General features: G+C 43.7%; 1 protein-coding gene across 1 annotated transcript in view; it reads left to right on the forward strand.

The window, feature by feature from the left end:
- KIFAP3 (kinesin associated protein 3) overlaps positions 1 to 13,214 on the forward strand; it is a 72,080-nt gene extending 58,866 nt beyond the window's left edge. Inside the window, exon 20 of the mRNA XM_084527146.1 lies at positions 12,773 to 13,214. Within this exon, the coding sequence (XP_084383272.1) occupies positions 12,773 to 12,881 (109 nt within the window). The 3' untranslated portion in view covers positions 12,882 to 13,214. The remainder of the gene's footprint in view (positions 1 to 12,772) is intronic.
- The last annotated feature ends 5,320 nt before the right edge of the window (positions 13,215 to 18,534 follow it).

Here is an 18,534-nt window from a genome sequence, read left to right on the forward strand (position 1 = left end):
CATATAATGGAGATTTCCACAGTATTTTTTCTTTCCCTTTTGGGAAGAAGCTTTTTAACCTTTCCCAGCTATAACTAGATAATGGTAGAAACCTTTACATGTGAAAGGCAATTTGTTGTAAATAGCTTAATCAGACTTCCCAAATTCTGTCTTGTCTGGAGCTTTAGAAAGATTAATAGGAGTGCTGGAGGTAGCCCAATCTTTTTTTTTTTTTTTTTTTTTTTTTCTAGAGGAAGCTTCCTCCAGTACAGAACCTTTTAACCTGATTATAAACTGGAGCAGAGCTGCAAAAAAAAATTGTTTTTTATGGGGTGACTGTCTCACTCCTTGATGAAACATCTTTGCTCTTACCTGGATTCACGACCTAAATCTGTAGCTGTTTCTCCTCTTTTTACCATGGTAGGACATCGTGATATTTTGTGAGTTCGGGACATGGAGCCAGGACCCTGCAAGGCTGCTCTGTGCTGCCTTTAAGCTGTGTCTGTGGGGAAGTATGGGCATACATAAGCTAGGTTTTGTGTCTTGGGTTGGCAGAAACTGGTTGTGTGGGCTTCAGTGGCAGCATGGCTGTAGGTGCTAGTGGAGCACAGAGAAGACTGTTACTGTGGCTTAAGCCATCTCCAGCTTTTTTTTGCTTGGGTACCTTGATGAAAATCAGATGTGAACTTTATTGAGGGAAGGACCTAGGGCTGTAGCCTTCCACTCCTCTTAACTTCTGCAGTGTGATGCAAGCTCTCAGTCGTGTGTCACAGCTGAGTAGCTCCTGTTCGGGTTGGGTGCGGGAACTGCATCATGTGCTGGCAAATAAGCACTCTGAATGTTTACCAAAATGTTTTTAATCGGTTGTACCTGTAATTTGTCTCCTACATCAGCACTGACAGCTAGCTTCCATATAGATCCTCATCTTCACAAAGCAGTCCAATGTTGTTCTTCTCAAGCACTGAGGTTAGGATTTGGTTTCTTTTCCTTGCTTAGTTTCTAAACCCTATGTGATTTCTTTCTGTTATAAGGAACCTTCTTCCTAAGGAAAAGACTGGAGGAGTGGGGGGACCCTGCTGTGGGAGTATTTCTCATCCATCATATCTTTCTTTTGAAACAGGCTTTCAGAAAGGTTTGTTTAGAAGTTTGAGCTCTCCCTTCCCAGCCTTTCAGCAGTTAATTGCCATCTTGCAGGTTATCTCTGAAGGTGAAAAACTGGTGCATGAGTTGGCAGTAAAAGTGAGCTGCTTCATGCAACACTCTGCAGCCGTAAGTGGCAGAAGCAGCTTTGTTTCACAGGTCTTAGAAATAGAAATTAAGATTAAAAAAAAAAAGTTCTGATGTGGAGTCTGTGCTAGAGTAGAAATGAAAGTATTCACATTTCTTCACCATTTGAGTAGAGGTAGCGATGTTTTCCTGTCTTAGAGGTGTGATCAGAGATGGACTTCCAGTAAGTATAAAATCTTTTAATTGACGGAAATAAAAGCTGCTGTAATGTAAATTATTATTGCAATATGGTTCTACTTCAAAACACTTTACCATAGTGATGTCACTTGGTTTTGTGCGTTACTTTTTCATTTCCATACTTAAAATTTATTTTAAAAGGGGGGGGGGGGGAGAGGTAAAACAGTTTTTCCTCTGAAGTACGGAGTTGTACTCAGCTTCTACCATTTCTCAGCTTCTACCATTTGGACACTATTTAATTTGCATTTCCTAAGAGAATTGAATTAGGTTTTACTAGTAAATTGGGCCTATAACCTTGTAGGCAAGTTTTTATTAGTTTATCACACATCAGTATTAGCAAATTGTAAATCCCACTGAAATGAATTTGAAAAGGCCTTAAAGAGAGGCCCAGAACCAATGAAGTTTCTGGAGACAAATAAGGTTTTTTGTTGGTTTTTCTTATCCCACAAAAATGTTGTTAGTGGTAGCAGTTGTATCTTTTTTTATCATAGTCTGTTGTTCTAACTGCCTACATGTTTAGTTTTTAAGAAGTTAAACTCAGCATGGCCAGGAGGTTTTCGCTACATTTCTGATGCTGCTCGATAAGGCTTGCCATGAGAAAGCACACTTCTTAGGTGGACAGTGCAGCATTTAGTGACTATTCATGTGCAACAGGCAGGTAAGCTTAGTCATTTGTTTTTGTTCATCAAACAGGGTCTGTTCAGGTGTTCTGTATGCGTGGAATGAACATCTTGCATCTAAAAGATAGTAGTAAGGAAGCAGGATCTGCTGTCTTTTGGAGCTTTTGATTGCAGTCTAGGGCAGATAAATGGACAGACTTAATTTAATTTCTGTAGGTCTTGGATCATTGCCTGAATGTCAAAATCCACAGTATGCACTTGTTTCCCTGTGGCATGTAGATGTGAGGGCAGTGCTTTCAGAATGTGAACACTTTATTACTAAGCTTTTGAATGCAAGCTTTAATTTTTTGTTGTCCAGTTTATAATAATTTGTTACTGTACTAGTATTAAACTAGAGTTACCTCATTCCTTTCCCCAGTGTGGTCATAGTTGGTGGTCATATTCCCTGCTAGTTGTCATTTTAGTAGTTTTTTTGTACTGTTGTTTCAAAGCCATGTTTATATAAATTACATACTGCAACCTGATCATGTTGCAATCCAGTTCGGGTCTCACTAATATGTATTGAATCAAATTATGCTCTTACGCTGTGGGCAGTTATTGTAGCAATTTTGAAGACCGCGATTTGATTCTTCAAGGGAAAAAGATTTTCCCAGAGCTTGGAGATCCGCACATACTGCACCGAAATAAGGACACTGGTCTTCATAAACAGTATTCTTCATACAGCAACTTCTTAATGTGCTTGGTTGCTTATGTATCACTGCTCTCATCTTAGATTGCACGAGGAGAAGCTTCCTAACAGCTCTCTGTGTCCCCCAACATGCAGCTGATGTTCACAGCACAACGTATGGCCCTTAGCCCAAAGAGCAAGGATAGTTGAGGTAGGAAGGGAACCAAAGGTGAAAAGTTTTGTCCAAAGCCAGGTGCCAGAGCCTTCAGCAGAGCAGTGCTCTCCTGGCTGCTCTCTGTGCCCCGTTGACCAGACCACACCACCTCTCCAAGGTGTGTGGTCCCTGATCACGGAGGATCGTGTTGCACACGTTTAATTTACTGTAAGAGCTGTTTAATTGCTCTGAACAATCACACTAGTATGCTAATAGATGAAATAGGTTGCTTGGGAATATTTTGAAGGTGTAATTTTTTTCAGCAAGGTGCAGATGTCGTTTGGGAAGAGTTAGTGCTGAGGTTTTAATGCACTTCAGCTTTTTTGGAATATAGGATACTAGGGCCTCTTTCACTTGCACTCGTCTTTCACATTTTTGGGCTGCTTTTGATTTTATTATATTCCACCTGCAGTTGGCCTCGTTTAACTGACATGGTCTAGGTGGCTATTAAGAATTTTAAAAGAATGCCAAAATGCTGCAGCAGTTAGCTCCAGTCCTGTGGAATGTCCTACCAAAAAATCCCCCAAACCTGGGTCTGCCTCTTTTGAAATGTAACATTAATTAATTCCCACGTTCTGTCTGCTGCTCTTAGTCCCTCCAGATGTGCTACTAGGAATAGACTGGCTCCCTGGTTACAAGCCATCTGGGCTCTGTAAACTGATTTGCACTTATATTAAACAATAAGTGAACAGAACGCGGAAGAGTTATTAAAGCAAATGTACATTGCTTATAAATCTCAAAGTAAAATATTAAAACGTAGTAAATGGGAATGGAATGTGCAAATGAAGACCTGCCTGTTTTTAATGAGTTTAGCTGTGACCTTCTCGATTTCAACCAAAAGAAAAGAATTTTATTTTTCTCTTTAAAATGAAAAAAAAGAAAAAGAAACTATAAAACTGCTTACAGAAGTATCTGAGACAAAAACAAGGAAATATAATGTTCTAAACTTGACTGGTCCAAACCACTCAAGCTGCTGTGACAGCTCATAAAACTGAGAGTAGTTTTTAACTGGACTCTGTTTTACATTGCCAGAGTGAATTTTCCTTGCAGGAAGTAGCCAGAAGGTTTATTTAGTTTCCAGACTGCTGCTTTGATCTTTCCATTCTGTCACTTCTCAGGTTACATAGCGCTTTTTCACTGCAGTAAATCTGCAACAGTTAATGAGAATAAAATTTCCTCCTTCTCACTGATCGCATGCTGTTAAATGCCAAACCACAGCCAGCAGCATATTTGCAGAATTCAGCTGCACTGTACAAAAACAGCACAATCAGTTTAATCTTGTTGTTTTTGTAATTCATTTTATTGAGCTTTCCTTTTTCAAGTGACCTATTTTATCAAGACAAGTGGTTGCAAGGCCAGACCTGGAAGAAAGATTTAAAACTGTAATAAAGTGAAGGGTATTTTGTACGCTACGTATAAGCATGCTCACAGGATTCAAAATTAAACATACAATGAGTAGTTCTTAAGTCCCATATATCAGTGGGATATTTCTGATCGTTATTATCTGAAATGAACGTGTGCTGCAAACAAGTCTCTGGTATTAAAAAACAAATGAACATATCAAATTAATTTCTTTTGCCACATAGTTGAAATTGCGTTGATTATAAAATTTGACACGGAATCTGTCTTTATCAGCCTCAGTCATGCATGTATGATGACAGCTACCCTTCTCTCCCTCTGGAAAACAAAAAGATTTTTTTAACCATGGGACTTAAAGGGAAAAAAAAGTCTACAAGTTTAGAGAGTTTATTTGCCTTCTGGGTTTTGAGCTTTTTAAGTTTTGTTGTTTTTTTCCAAGGCTCCCTGCCCAACTTTTAGCCTAGAAACATTTTATTTTCCTTCCATTTAATTAAAGTTGAAATTTTTGCATAATAATGTTGCTCAAAGATGTAGATCTCCAAGAAAATATTCAACATCTGTATTTGTATCTGGTGCGTTCCCTAGTGTATCTAGTGGTAGAGCAAAGAAAAGTGGTAAGAGGCGCTCAGATTTACTTCCTTCTTGATTTCCACTAAAACGATCACTGGCCTGGGATGGATTTTGACAGGACTTCACTAGGGCCTTGCGTTGATAAATAAACGGGTTGAAATCTGGATAATCCTCTCTGGTGGCAAAAATATCGAATGTTTATTCATCGGTAATAATGCTCCCATTGCGTTTGCTGTGTGTGCTCTAGCGAACACTGCAAATCCCCTAGTAATGTTAACTTTCAGAAGAGACTTTGAAAGCTTTTATTGGCTGCAGCTGTAACCCAAGGCAGAGCAGATTTTTTTTTTGACTCTTCCCTCCTTCCCTGCAGCATCTGGATTATCCTCCCTGTCGAGTTGCCTGGTTCTTGGTGCTGAGCCTGGAGGCAGCACGACTATCAGCCAGTAACCTGTTGGCACAGCTATGGGTATTTGTGCACAAGAGGGAACTTTTTTCCCCGTTTGTACTGAAGCACAGAGCTGAGTGGCAGTGCTTGGACTTGAGGAGCTTGTATAAATATTTAAAGGAATAATTGTTCAGCTAGGAGTGCTTCAGTCCAAGGCACTGAGAACTGGCATTTTTGCTTCGACTGCTTATCTGGGAGCGCATTTCCATAGTGACCCTGATCTGTAACCTAGCACAGGAAGCAAGAAACACTTCTCGTCTGGAAACAGGAAGGCTGCTCGGAAGCCTGGGCAAGATGTGGATCAGATCCTGAGCTGATACAGGCAGTGACAAGTCACCTCTGTGGAGCTGCCACTTCAGGATCTTATTCTGCTCTGGCTCTTGGCTGAAGCTGCCGTACAAAGCATAATACTGACATCACCAGAGCTCAGTAAAAGAGATGTTTGAAACAGCCCCAAGCCAGACTTATTGCTGGGTTAAGGTGAAGGCAATGTGCTCTTCAATTTATGGTGTTGACACAAATACTTTAGTCTGCCCAAGAAGAGAGGGGGAGGAAAAGACATCTTCTTTGATTATTTTTTTATTGCCTGTTTCTGAGGGCCTTTTTTATGTTGTAGTTTTTAATTAATTTTTTAGAAATCTAATCAGCGGGTTTGGGCAGTTGTTGAGCCAAGAGCATAGGAGAGGTTTCTGTCAGGCTTATAATGGAAAGTCAGAACTCTTGGTTTCCATTCCAGCTCTGACTGTGCACTTGACCTTTAACAAATCCTGTGCAGAATAGCTGAGAAACTCCCCTACCGTGTGGTGGAGCTGTGCGTCTGGGTGAGGGAACACTGGTGAAGTTATTCTGATGGCTTTCGGAGGAACAGGAGAGTTGTATGAAACACCTGAATCACTAATTTCCCTGCTGGCTGTCATCTGGATTGGTTGCTTTCCTAGCAGTTGAGAAAGTCTTTTTTTTCTTTTTGAGGGGTGTTGTAGATGAAGGCTTCTGATTCTTTTCTACTGGTCTAATTTGAGTCTTCTAATTACTGCAATTGATCATCTGGTGTCTTTAATGTTTGGTTTGGTTTTCTGTCAATACTGCAGCTGGGAAACTGAGGTCATGGAGAAAAAGAGCAGCTTGCCTGGGATCACACAGCAGGTAACTGACAGAGCAAGAAACTGAGCCCGAGTCCCGGGCTGCTTTCACAGAGCTGAGATGGCAGGCTCCATGGCTTTCAAGCAAGGTTCTGCCTGAATTTGGCTGAGCAGGGTCATTTGTTTTCAGCTCAGTGCTTTCTTCCCCTTCAGTTGGGAAATATGTTTTTTAAATGCTGCCTTCCCACCAGTGAGTTCTGGCACGCTGGTTGCTTGATGCGTAGCTGGAGCCTGACACAGAAGATGCAGTGCTCGCATATCCACAATTGTCAGATCTGCATTTGTTTATAATTAAATGGCAGAAACAGCGGTATTGTGCTGAGATACAACTGGGCACCCAGTCCAGAAACAACTGGAAACTTTAAGTCATTAAGTGCACTGCAGAAATCTGGATCACATGGAAGGGGAGACATGATCATATCCATAAAAGCTGTATCATGGTGCACAAGGGAGCTAAAATAACATCGCCTGGGTTCGTTCTGACATCTCTTATCTTTTGAGCAAATACAGTATTACTTTTAAAAGAACATTAATATTAAATGCTAACGTAGAGGCAGGCTTGGTGTTTGATGCAGAGTCCCTGCCCCAAAGCTCCCCTCCCACTTGAGCCTGAGGGATAGAAAGTATGGGGAAAAAAGCTTCCCAGATAGGGGAGAAAGTGGGGCTGTAAGAGGCAGAATTTAAGAGGCTTGTGGTTTATAGTTTAACGTCATTACCAGTAGTGGGAGAATCTATGGTTACAGAACATTTATATAAAGAAATGTGTTGTTTTTTTGTTTTTTTTTCAAGGCTTCTCAGTTGTATGCTGTTTCTCTCTAACCAATGGTTTGCCTTCTTACTTTGAAGGACAGGAAAAATTATGGCTGGCAATGCAAAACTGAAGCAGCAGCTGGCACAGAAGTAAACAGGATCATCTTCTCAATTGCTAGACCCTAAGCAAAGGCAAAAGCTGTATGCCATTTTCTGATGACTTCCACTGTTTCATGATGTTTATTATGAAAATAATTTAAGAGTTAGTTGGTGGCAGGTATCACGAGAAAGGCCAGAGAGCCCTTGGTTTCCCAGACTCTGAGCCTTTGTTAAAGTTGGGTTAGCTGTACCTGCAGGGGATTAGCTTCCACCACCATAAGTATTTGTTACCTGAAATAACTTAAACCAGAAATTTCTGTTGTATTGTAGAATTCAAAAATGTTTCCTACCTCCTTTGGCAGGATGCACACCACCCTGAATCCTAAGGCTCACAAAGGGAAACGTGAGGACTTGAGGGATGCACTGCACCCTTCTCTGACTCAGCAGGGGTTTTGTGAAGCCAGAAGTGTGGTCAGTGGGAGCAAGAAAAGGTGTCGCGTGTGTAAAGATGGGCTGAGTATTTAGGCCTGCAAATAACCCCCCCCAGCTCTTCATTTGAACATGTGGAGAATGGTGTGATTCCTTCCTGAGGAGCTGGTAGGGCTGCTGAGAGCTGTGCACATTGTGTTTGCCTGGTCTTATCAAGGTCAGAGTGCCTAGTGAATTATAAACTTATATATTTTACAATAAAATGTGCTTTTATTGTAAAATAAAACTATAAAACTTGTATCCCTGTTGAGTGGTGGCCTGTCAGACGTGAGCCTTGCTGATGCAGATTAAGGAGAGGACTGGCAGGGCTTCAGGGCAGGCTTGTGATGAGAAAAGATGCAGCTGAAAATGTAGCTCTGGGGGAAAAGCTGTGTGTGCTTCAAGTAAGGTTTGTCTTGGATTTCGTTTTCAGTGGCTGGTGATTTCAGGGTGCTTTAATTTTGAACTTCTAACCATGAACCTGAAAAGGATGAAATGTCAGTCCTAAACGTTAAGCTCCTAAACTAATATGGCACCCTCACAAGTCAAGGCTCTGTTCCTGGGCCACCTTTGCCTGCTCAGGCAGCCACCACCTTTTCTTTGTGGTATGATTTTTTTTTGCTGTACTGCTCCGTGCCTCCTTCCCAAGCAGTTTTTATTTCTGGGATTACTCCAAGATCCGTGCATCCTACCAGCGGGTCTCCAGTTGGACTTCAAGGGCTTGGTTTCAAGCAAGAATTTCCCAAGTGATCTGGGATTTGCCTTTCTGAGGCCCTGCTTCTGCCAGAGGAATTAGTCCCCGTTTGAGAGCAGCTTGTCAACACCAGCACTGCTAACAGTGTGAGTGCAAGCGTGGACAGGCTCAGGTGTCTATCGCATCACAAAAACTCACAGAAAGCAGCTTTGCTCCGTGGTCAGCCTGCACTCAGGTGCTGGCACAGTGCAGGCTAACCTCAGGAGCCCCCCTGCCTGCACCACGAGCTCGTGAGCAGCGCAGAAACCTGCGTGGGGACCCCAGCAGAGGGCTGCTGGCGGAGTGTCTGAGGCAGCCAAGTCTTCCAGACGTGCCACAAAGCCTGTCTGAGGCTCTGCGTTCAGGAGGGAGTTCAGGAAAGTATTTTGTGGACGCAGTGGGATGCTGGCTGGCATTTCCTGCGATCGGTTGGACTTTGTTTTAAATGATGTCAGGGCACCGAGGATCTGAGACGGGCACAGTAATTTGGATGTTATGAATTGGCGTTAAGTATCAATAAGCAGAGCTGCTAAGAAATCTTCCCCGTCCTCATGCCCATCAGGAACATTTTCCTCTTCAGCATGTGTTCTTCAGCTCCCCAGCAGTACAAGCAAATTGGAAAGTTCAGCTGTCATTTGGGGAAGGTCATAGATCACACTAGCAGCCCGAGTAATCCAAGAGGTTTTAAGTATCATAGCATTTAGTTTAAAGTGAAATTTGCTCTGACAGGGGCTGGCAGACCAATAGGAAAAAGAAATATTTGTGCTTGGAGAAGTGCATGTGTAGAGACCGCGAGTATAACTGATGGCTGGAAGTGATTTCAGTCTAAAAAAAACAAATCATTAAGAGAGTGCATAGGGGTAAAATACACAGTTCATATTTTAAAGGGTCTCAAAATGAACCAGCAACTGAGGTTAGCATTACATAGTAATTAGCTGTGCTGTTCACTGTTTAACTCCATGAGCTCCAGGCGTGGTGGTAAACGTGCACAAGAAAGCAGTTGTGCTTCGGCTGCGTGGGTAGCAAGCTCCGAGCAGTGCGCACGCGTGCGATTTTGTGAGACAAAGCTGCCTTAAAGAACTCGCAGGGTAGGTGTCCAGCTGAACCCGGCTGCCTAAAGGTAGGAAAATAACAATTTGGGGATGTGTACAGTTGCCTTGATGGCATAACTATGCCCCTCACTTCCTGGGAGGACAGGGTGATGCTCTGTTGAGCACAGTTTCCGTGTAGATGCTGTATAAATAAAACCAACGACATGCTTTACCTAGGAGCAAATTTAGAAGTCGATTGCTGGTATAAATCTAAGAGCACACAGCACAAATCACCATCTCAGGCCAGTCATTAGCCCAGGAGTGTTTACAGCTGAAATCAACCATCTTTCCCGGCTGTACCCTTTCTGCTGTTCTTGGCAGGAGTGGCAAGGATTCAGCAGGACTCAGTTTTGAAACCCGTCTCCACCTCTGTAGGTTATGCTTGCAGAGTCATTGCACTTGGCTTGCCAGCCTCATGAGTAAGCCAGACTTCAGTCCGCAGACGCGTGTTTGCTGTTTTGTTGCCCTACCCCTGTTACCTCTTGAGGTTCAATAGCCTTCCCTTCCACCGAGAGGACAAGCTTTTTGCTGTTTGCTAGCCCAAACAATCAAACAAGCAAATCTGGGGATGTTTCAAGATCACTGAGATGTAAAAATGAAGCCAACTTTTTTTTTTTTTTTTTTTTTTTTTTTTTTTGAAGCAGGGGCAAGCCTTCATTTACTGATGAGAAATATTTAAATAGGGAAGAGCGGTGATTTGATCAAGGTGTTTTAATGTGATTTTCTATTCCTTTTTTTTTTTTTTTTTTCTTTTTAAACTGTCCAAAGCAGTTATCAGCTGATCCATCTCCTCCAGTTTTCTTCAGGACACTAACATATGTCTAAACCATTTGGAAATAACTGATACTCCTCAAAGTTTAAACTCTAGGGATCTTTACCTAATTACTTACACATTTATAAAAAAAATTATATATATAAAAATGATTTGCTGAGAATGTAATTGAAACCATATTTTCCCTGCTCACTTTATCAATTTAAATATATTTAAAAGTTTTTGAATAAGGATTTCTGAACTGGAAGTAGCTGGGAGAGCTCTGCCTGCAGCCGTAGAGACCCATTGCCACCTCGTGGCTCAGCATCGTTATTGCACCTCACCCAAAGGAAAAAAGGGTTTGGGTTTGGTAGCAGAGTGAACAAGAGCTAGGAGGGGCCAAAAGGAGTTCTCGAAGCTCTGCAGGTCAGGGAGCTGTGTCTGACAGCGGTCTGTCTGCATGCTGCAGAGCAGTGGCAGAAGCAAAGACCATCCCCTGACCGAAGTGAGTGCAGGCAGAGGGAAAGCTGGAGTGCAGGGTTTGGTGTTTCTGGAGACAAGAAATGCAGAGAAAGTAACAGGACTTCTCACAGTGCCATCTTTTAGCAGGCCTGAAGCTTTCGAAGACTCCCAAGAAAGCTTTTGTTTGCCAAGAACAAACAAGGGACCTGGAGAATTTGCCTCAGATGTTACCAGCACGTTTCATAATGGGCTCGGAAAAGAGTAATAGGACTTTGTAGTAGGTACAGGAAGGAATTGGTGGCCAGAGGTGGGTGTGGAGCCAGAGGCATGTGCTCACGTAGCTTTGCATCGCTACAGGGGGCAGTACTCCTGCTCTGCTTCCTTGGCCCTGCTGAAGGGACTGCTCGGACTTTAGGGTCAGACTGATGGCACAAGTTGTGAGGCAGAGGCACTGCCAACCCAAATTCAGGCAGGCAGATGTGGAAACACCACTTCCAGGGCACTGCATTCCTCCAGAAACATTCAGGTGAAGCAGACTGGCTTTCTCAGCAGTTGGGTGAGTGGGTTGTGTTCCCTCCCTCTCAGAGGACAAACCTCAGCCTCAGACCTTCCACCTTCGCGTGATCATCAGGATATCCCACAAGTGACCTGTTTCCCTGAGAAACCAGGCACAGAGTCCTTTCCTCGGCCCTTGTGGCAGCACAAACCAAGGAAAATCTCTTTGTGAGGACAAAGTGCTGGACATGGTCCCCCAGCGCTTCAGCTGAGCCCTTTCAATCCAAGCGATGCGGGAGTGCCAGCTTTTTGGTGAGCCAGGGCCTGGGGCCCACCCATTGTACGTCTTCTGGCTGGGTCATTCTTTCCCAGGCCTTGACTGTTGCATAACCCATGTTCCATATGTCTAATTGGCAGTAATGAGCTTCAGCTTTTCCCCACTCCAAAAGCACTTTGGTTCTTTGTGTTTTGACAGTCTTCAGAAGGGAAGTTCAGCTCCTTTCAATGCATCTTCAGTCAGACAATAAATCAGAACCCTTTTCTATTTGTCCTGCTGATGTGGAAGTTAAAAAGTGACATAGCTAAGAATAGGCAGGCATCCAGTATCTTAGGCAATGCTCATTTTTCCTCTACCTCCTGCGTGAGAGTTATTGTTGAGCGTGAAATATGTGCCACTTTTCCCTGCGCAGTTCTTGTGCTGTGGGACTTTTTAGGTGTAAAAGATGCTCTTCTGGATGAAAAATGGCTTCTTGTGGCTCGTCAGAACGTAGCCATGTACTATACGATGAATTCTTTCTGCCATTTGCTTGTCAGTCTTGCAGCCCATCAGAAACATTGTCCTTTGCTGAACTATGTCGCTATGCCAGATATTCTCACTTTCTCATTTCTAGCTGGTATTTGCCCAGGGGCTTCAAAAATTGGCTGTCGCTTTGGAAGAAAAATAGATTATTTGGATGTGCTGTGCAGGCGCGGGGTTACCAGTGGGCTTTGCAAGAAGCAGACTCGAAGCCTTCCCAGAAATACATGTAACCTTCAATGTACAGACAGAGAAACTGAGTCACAGAAGCAAAGTGCTTTGCCAGTAAATCCATAGAAGGATAGGAGAGAAGAGTTGTGTGTCTCCCGGGATTTTCACTTGAGCTGAAAGTCAACCAGCTTCTTGTGAATTGCTTTTAATGTCACAGTGCCAGCTCTCCATTTCTCTGCTTTCAGATAATAAAAATAATAAAGAACTTAAAGCGTTAGTGCAATGACTTGCTAGGCCTGCCTTTCCTGGACAGGAGTTGTGTTGATTTCTCCGCAGCATACCCATTTTTGCCAGGGGAAGAGAAGCTGGAGCAGTGCTGGCTAGAATGGGGAAGATTGCTTGCTGAACTCTCCGTGGCGAGCAGAGTTGGAGCAACCAGCACCAGTATGCTTTCTCTCCCATACAAAAACCTTTAATTTCTTTCCCTTCTTTTTTATAGCATCGGAGTTGACGGATTTGGTCAGACACCAGGGGTTCCTGGCCGCCCAGCGACTGCATACGGGTACCGCCCGGACGAGCCGTACTACTACAGCTACGGGGCGCGATAAAACGCCCCTCACGTGCTCCAGACACTGCTCCCTGCCCCGGCCTGCAGGAGATCTGTCCCTTGGTAATGCATGACTGTACCACGACGGGTCCATCCCTCTGTATCCTTTGGCGTGTGTAGCTCCGGATAAACCTAGCCTTTCTGGGTCCAGTGTCGTAGTGACTGTTTTACTCCTCAGTTGCTCTTTATCATTTTTGTACAGTATTTGCTCTGTGACTTGCAAGCAAGCGTTGAAAGCTACTGGACTGGAAAGCGTCACGTTATGTATATTAAGCTACTAATTTAATTTCTATTAAATATAAAAACCTGTGTGGTCAGTGTTGAATGTGGTGAATGCATTTCTAAGCGACGTTTCATTTGTTTTACAAGGCATTTAAGAAGAATGCTTCATGTGAAGCGTGTTTAATGTGGACTGTTTCCCTCTAACACTTCAGTAACAGGAACACTGTTAAGCCCCAGCATCTCCTGGCACTGTCTTCACACGTAGTTACTGAAGTCCAGTCTTGGGCCTGACACCTTTTAATAATGGAAAGATGGCAAAGATTCACTCCCCTTGGGCTTCAAGCATTTACAGCCTAGCTGAAAACACTCAAAATTAGAAACTGTAACACAAAAATACCTTTACCATGGGTGTTCCCGTAGGGTGAGAGAAGACTGCCACCATACTGAGGACCAGAGAGAGGAATAAAACCACTGTGCCTTGGCTCAGAATCAAGGTGCAAAGTCTTTTCCCCCAACTTCCCTATCCTAAAATATGAATGTAGCCATCCTGTCCTGGTTGTTTACAGGGGTGTAAGCTGGATCTAAACCCAGGTGATGGACTGAGAAGCAGCAGCAAAGGCATTGTGAGATCCTTTCGTGTTGGCTTCATGCAATCACAGCATTCCAAGTGCAAGTCCATGTCTGAAATGTGCTATGTGAAAGCAGAGTTGAGGCTAAGGTCTTGTACCCCTACCCGTAACAACACACAAAGCATACGCACAGTGCCCTTTGGCCACTACTATCAAGACAGCAGTTCAAATAGTTTACTTTGAAATACCTCTACCTCGTGACCTACCTCTACCTCGTGATTATTTTAAAATGGTTATTGATGTACAGAATTGTCCCTCTCTTCTCTCTCATGGCTGCCTAACATGAAAATATACTTGGATGATGGGCCAACACTACTAGAACAGCAGCCAGTGATCCCTTATGACCAGTGGTGATGCAAGGAAGGCATTGGGGGTGTTTAAGAAGTTTGTATTTGCCTTATACCTTTAAAGTATCTGAAATCAAGATGTTTTTTAAACCTTGCTTTATCTTTTAAAGGTGTGCAGGTACATTTATATGCACTGTTGCTCGCTAGGTCTTATACTGCGTGATTGGAAATGAGTCTAAAATTAGCCACAGCATTTCTTACTAGTTTTCAGCGTCCTCCCTGTGCTGGCTTCACATTAATGGCTTCACTTACTGGAGGTAGGTGGAAGAACAGCCTTGCCAAGATTAATTAACATTTTTTAATATTTTTTCTATATTTTTTTAACTAACTCATGTGCAATTGCTTAGAAAACTTAAGTCCTTACTAGAAATGCTGCAGAAAACATGAATTAAACTCTGGTGGGTTTCCAGTGTCATACCCTTCTAGAATTTTTCCATTGGTCTGAACCCACATGTTATCTGCCCAGCAGTTGTGCTGCATTTAGTGAGAACCTTTCAGATATTTTATAGCTGTAGCTGTGAGAGAAATCACCCAAACTGCATATCCAAATGCAGGCTTTTTTTTTTTTTGTCCTCCTTTCCAGAAAATTAGCATGAAGTTATTTAAAGAAATTGCCCTTTTCATGGAATGTGTGTTGGGGAGGGGAAAAAAAAGTGGGTCCTTAGAGCATACTCAAACTATCAATGAAACTGAAGGAGCCTTTAATTGGAAGCTTCAGGTTAACAAGGAACTACAGTTGAGCTTCAGCAAATGGGTGGGTATCTGTAATTGTAATACAGCTGTGACCATGCTGAGAATAAATGGCAGTGGAAAAATCTCTGGCTGCATTTTTAGTATTCAGTGCTAGGAGTTTATGAGAAAAGAATAAAAGATCAAGTATTTGTAGCTTTGCCTGGCAGCAGCTAAGAGAAGAACATCATTTATCTGCAAGCAGAGCTTGGTAAAAATTACTCAGCACTTAGTAGCCTGAGGACAGAGCCTGCTAGCCAAGATGAAAACCAGCTGTGCCACTACACTCTCTAAGGCAGGAGAGAGGCTGATTTTCTCTTTAATTACAGTTCCTGAGCCAGAAAGGGGGAAAAGAAAAAAAAAAAAAAAGATATGAGCACATACACTTTTCAATCTATATCACATTTCCTGTGGGTGTCAGAGGGAGACTGGAGAGTCTGACCTGTAGGGTAACTTTTTAATTATCTGTATTTATGGATTCAGTCCCTGAGTACTGTATCCTGCATAAAATGGGACACGGAGGGATCTGTTTTCTTTTAGCAACTTCTACTTTTGCACTTTCCTCCTTTTCCTGATTTTGCACTGCTCCTCTTTTCTTCCCCCTACAGGAGCAATCCCTAACCCTCACAGGAGTATCCTTCCCTGTCTGCTGTTAATTAATTAATGAGTTAGGTTATGCAGGTGCCTGAGATATAATTAGGCTGTAAAGTTAATAGTACAGTGAAATAAGCATAGGCTAAGTTCATGTGTTTGTTAGTTATCACTCAGGCTTTCTACAGTTGTACACTATACTTTCAGTGAGCTTTTTTTTACTTAATGCAGCATCCTAAGATCTTGTTTTAAATTATTGTTTATACTGCACTAGCACCTAGAAGGTTACTAGAACAACCTAAGGTGGGGAAAGGCAGAAGTGAACAAATATCCTTGGCCTAGACAGCTTAGGAAGGACTTGGCTCAAAGTCTTCTAAACACTGGTGTGTGCAGAGTTGTCTGCTACCAGTTTAAGATGTATTTTATTCTGAAATAAGACTGCTGTGATTCTGTTAAATTTAATCCGTTTGGAATAAGCTGGACAAGCTCTGTTTAGATACAACAGATTTCAAGCCCCTTTGGCAGGGTCTTTAATGGAATTCCTGTAATGCGCTGCTGCTAAAACTAAGCTCTTCATGGGAAAAGGCAGCATGCTCAGAATAGCCCCAACCTTTGTTTCTTCCATGACTGTCCAAAAAAAAAAAAAAAAAATGAAGCTGACTTAGTGCAGCTTCTTTTGCAGCTAACAGCCCTTAAAGTTGTTGTGACCTGCTCATTTTTTCTTTGAGGTTCAGGAGAGAGCACTGAGGCAACGAGAGGCACTGGAGCTGCCTGCGCAGGCTGGGGAGGACAGCGCTGCCTTGCATGCAGCTCACAGCTAGAAGCTGATGTTTTCAACCAGTCAGTCTAGAAACATGCTTGAATGAGAACATGGACTTTTCTTGAGTTGGTATGTAACCTGTTGCTTTGGGCTGGTTTTGGTTTTGTTGGGGTCTCCATCCCCCAGAAAGAAAACCTCATATCTGTTTATTGAGCAGTTGAATACTTTAGAAATACTCTTAGTAGCAGAAAGGAACTGTAACATAGCTGCAACTGATGTGACTATGCAGCAGGAGGACATCCTTGGAATAGATATCAGCTGTGGTTCAGGCTGGTGCAGGGAATACCACCCACCCCAGCCCTGTTTTTTCTAGTTACAAACCTAATCAGTTACTTGCTAACAGCTCTGTGATCCCTCTAGTTTCCTGTCTGCTCTTGGGAGTCCTGAATTACTCTGAAGGAGCCTACGTGGGCTGCTCTTATGAAAGGCAAATTGCAATTTTTGAAGGGCAGAAACCCAGCTCTGGTGTTTGTGTAGTACCTAGCACCGTAGGACCCTGGTGAGGGCGAGCTCCTCCACAGCACTTCAGCGTGAATGAAACGACAGAGCTGTATGGGAACAGCAGATAAAGGGAAGAAATGCTTCTCCAGAGGATCACAGGCAGTCGAGCAAAGTAAATATGCTACAAATGTTAGAGCAGCCAGCATGCTTTTTCCTGAGAGCCTCCTGAGTCACCTCACTGCCTGAAGCCTGCAGCCAGAGCTTAATACACAATGTCAACCATTGTGTATTAAGTGTATTTTGTCTTTTCCTGCAGTTGTTCAGGTCTTCTTCCTTTTCCCCATCAAATCTGCAGGCACAGGGGACACCTAAATCTGTGCATAGGTCCTTGTGTGGCTTCTCTGGGGTGAGGAACGTCCACCCTTATTTTGCACTTTGAGGCCAGGGTATTTTAGCGTAAGTATTTGGGACACAGACTTCTTTCTGGTCTGTCCTACCTTTGAAATAGAGAGGTTGCACTTCCGAGCTTCATTTTAATTGCTGTTCCTGTCTGCCTTATTGTCACCCCATGGTGTGTCACATACCATGCCTCACATACTAGTCAGGATACGGATGTATTGCACTCCCCTGCACCTTCCTCCTCCTGCTTTATTTAAAAAGACCCAGTTCTTCCAGCTACCCCTACAGCCATCTGCACGAGGAGGGGACTTTGAGCACTCTGCCCCACTGCTAGACCTCCCCATGCACCTTCCTCTCCACTTAGAGTTCGATGCAGATGTGAGGGGATCCCTTTTTCTGTCCAGATGTCAAAGGGGCTCTGGCATCAATGAGTTACTGGCCAGCAGAGCAGGATCTCTAGGACTGTCCGTGTTCTGGGCAGCGTCTGGCTTTACCAGAAAGGGGCTGGGGGGAGCTCATTGCTAAAGAATAGGCTCTGCAAAGTTCAGGGCAGCTTTGACAGCACAAAATTTAATGCATGCTAAATTGGTGGAGTTCAGTTATAAAGAAAGCCAAGGAGTTAGCACAGCTTAGACCACCTTTGTTAAGCACCCTGCAATTGCCATTAAATCTTTGTCTAGACAAGGCCACAGGTATGGGGTGTGCTGCTGGGCCCTGCTCGCTCGAAACATTAGGTTCAAAACGACTGAGCAAACCACATCCTAATGCCCTGGCGCTGCATGAAACTGGAATAACATTGGCAATATGAAAATAGTGTGTGAAAAGCCCAGACCTCCCACTGCACTATAGTAATTCCTTTCAACGTTCGTTCTGCTGTCCAAAATACTCACGTGAAATCTCTCCCCGGAGCCCCTTTACGCTGCAGCACAGAGAGCAATTAGTTTTAATGGCATTAAATAGATCTCCTTACGATGCAGGGGTTACGCCACCAGAAGAGCTGTCAGGCAGAGACCACCTGCCTCGCCTCCACAGCTCTCGCCCCGTCACCCCCTGTGGCTGTGCTCCCGGGGGGGATGCTGTGGGGCTGAGCGGCGACCCTGCAAGGGGAGCTGGAAGGGAATGAGCTTAGGGGCTGCAGCTGGGGCTGTGCCTTGTCCCCGTACATTTGGGGTCTGTACCCTACACACACACGGCTCCTTTCTGTGTAGCACTGTGGCAGGGAGGCACGGGGCAAAGGAAAATGAGCAGAGGATGGGATTAGCCCTTGGGGCTAATTGTTGTGCACCTTGGATGTGGCGCTGGTGTTGTGTTGGTGACCCATGAAACCTCAGCCCTGCCTTTTTCTGGCTTCCCAAGCTTAAAGCGAGCTGAGCGAAGCCAGAAGCCGCAGTGGCTCTGGTGTGCTGGTGAGTGCTTCTGCTAACGGGACGTTCAGTGTGAGGGACTGCTGCGGGACGTGGGGGGCACAGGGCTGGG

Source organism: Aythya ferina (genome assembly GCF_964211825.1).
Source record: "Aythya ferina genome assembly, chromosome: 8".
NCBI classification, from domain to species: Eukaryota; Metazoa; Chordata; class Aves; order Anseriformes; family Anatidae; genus Aythya; species Aythya ferina.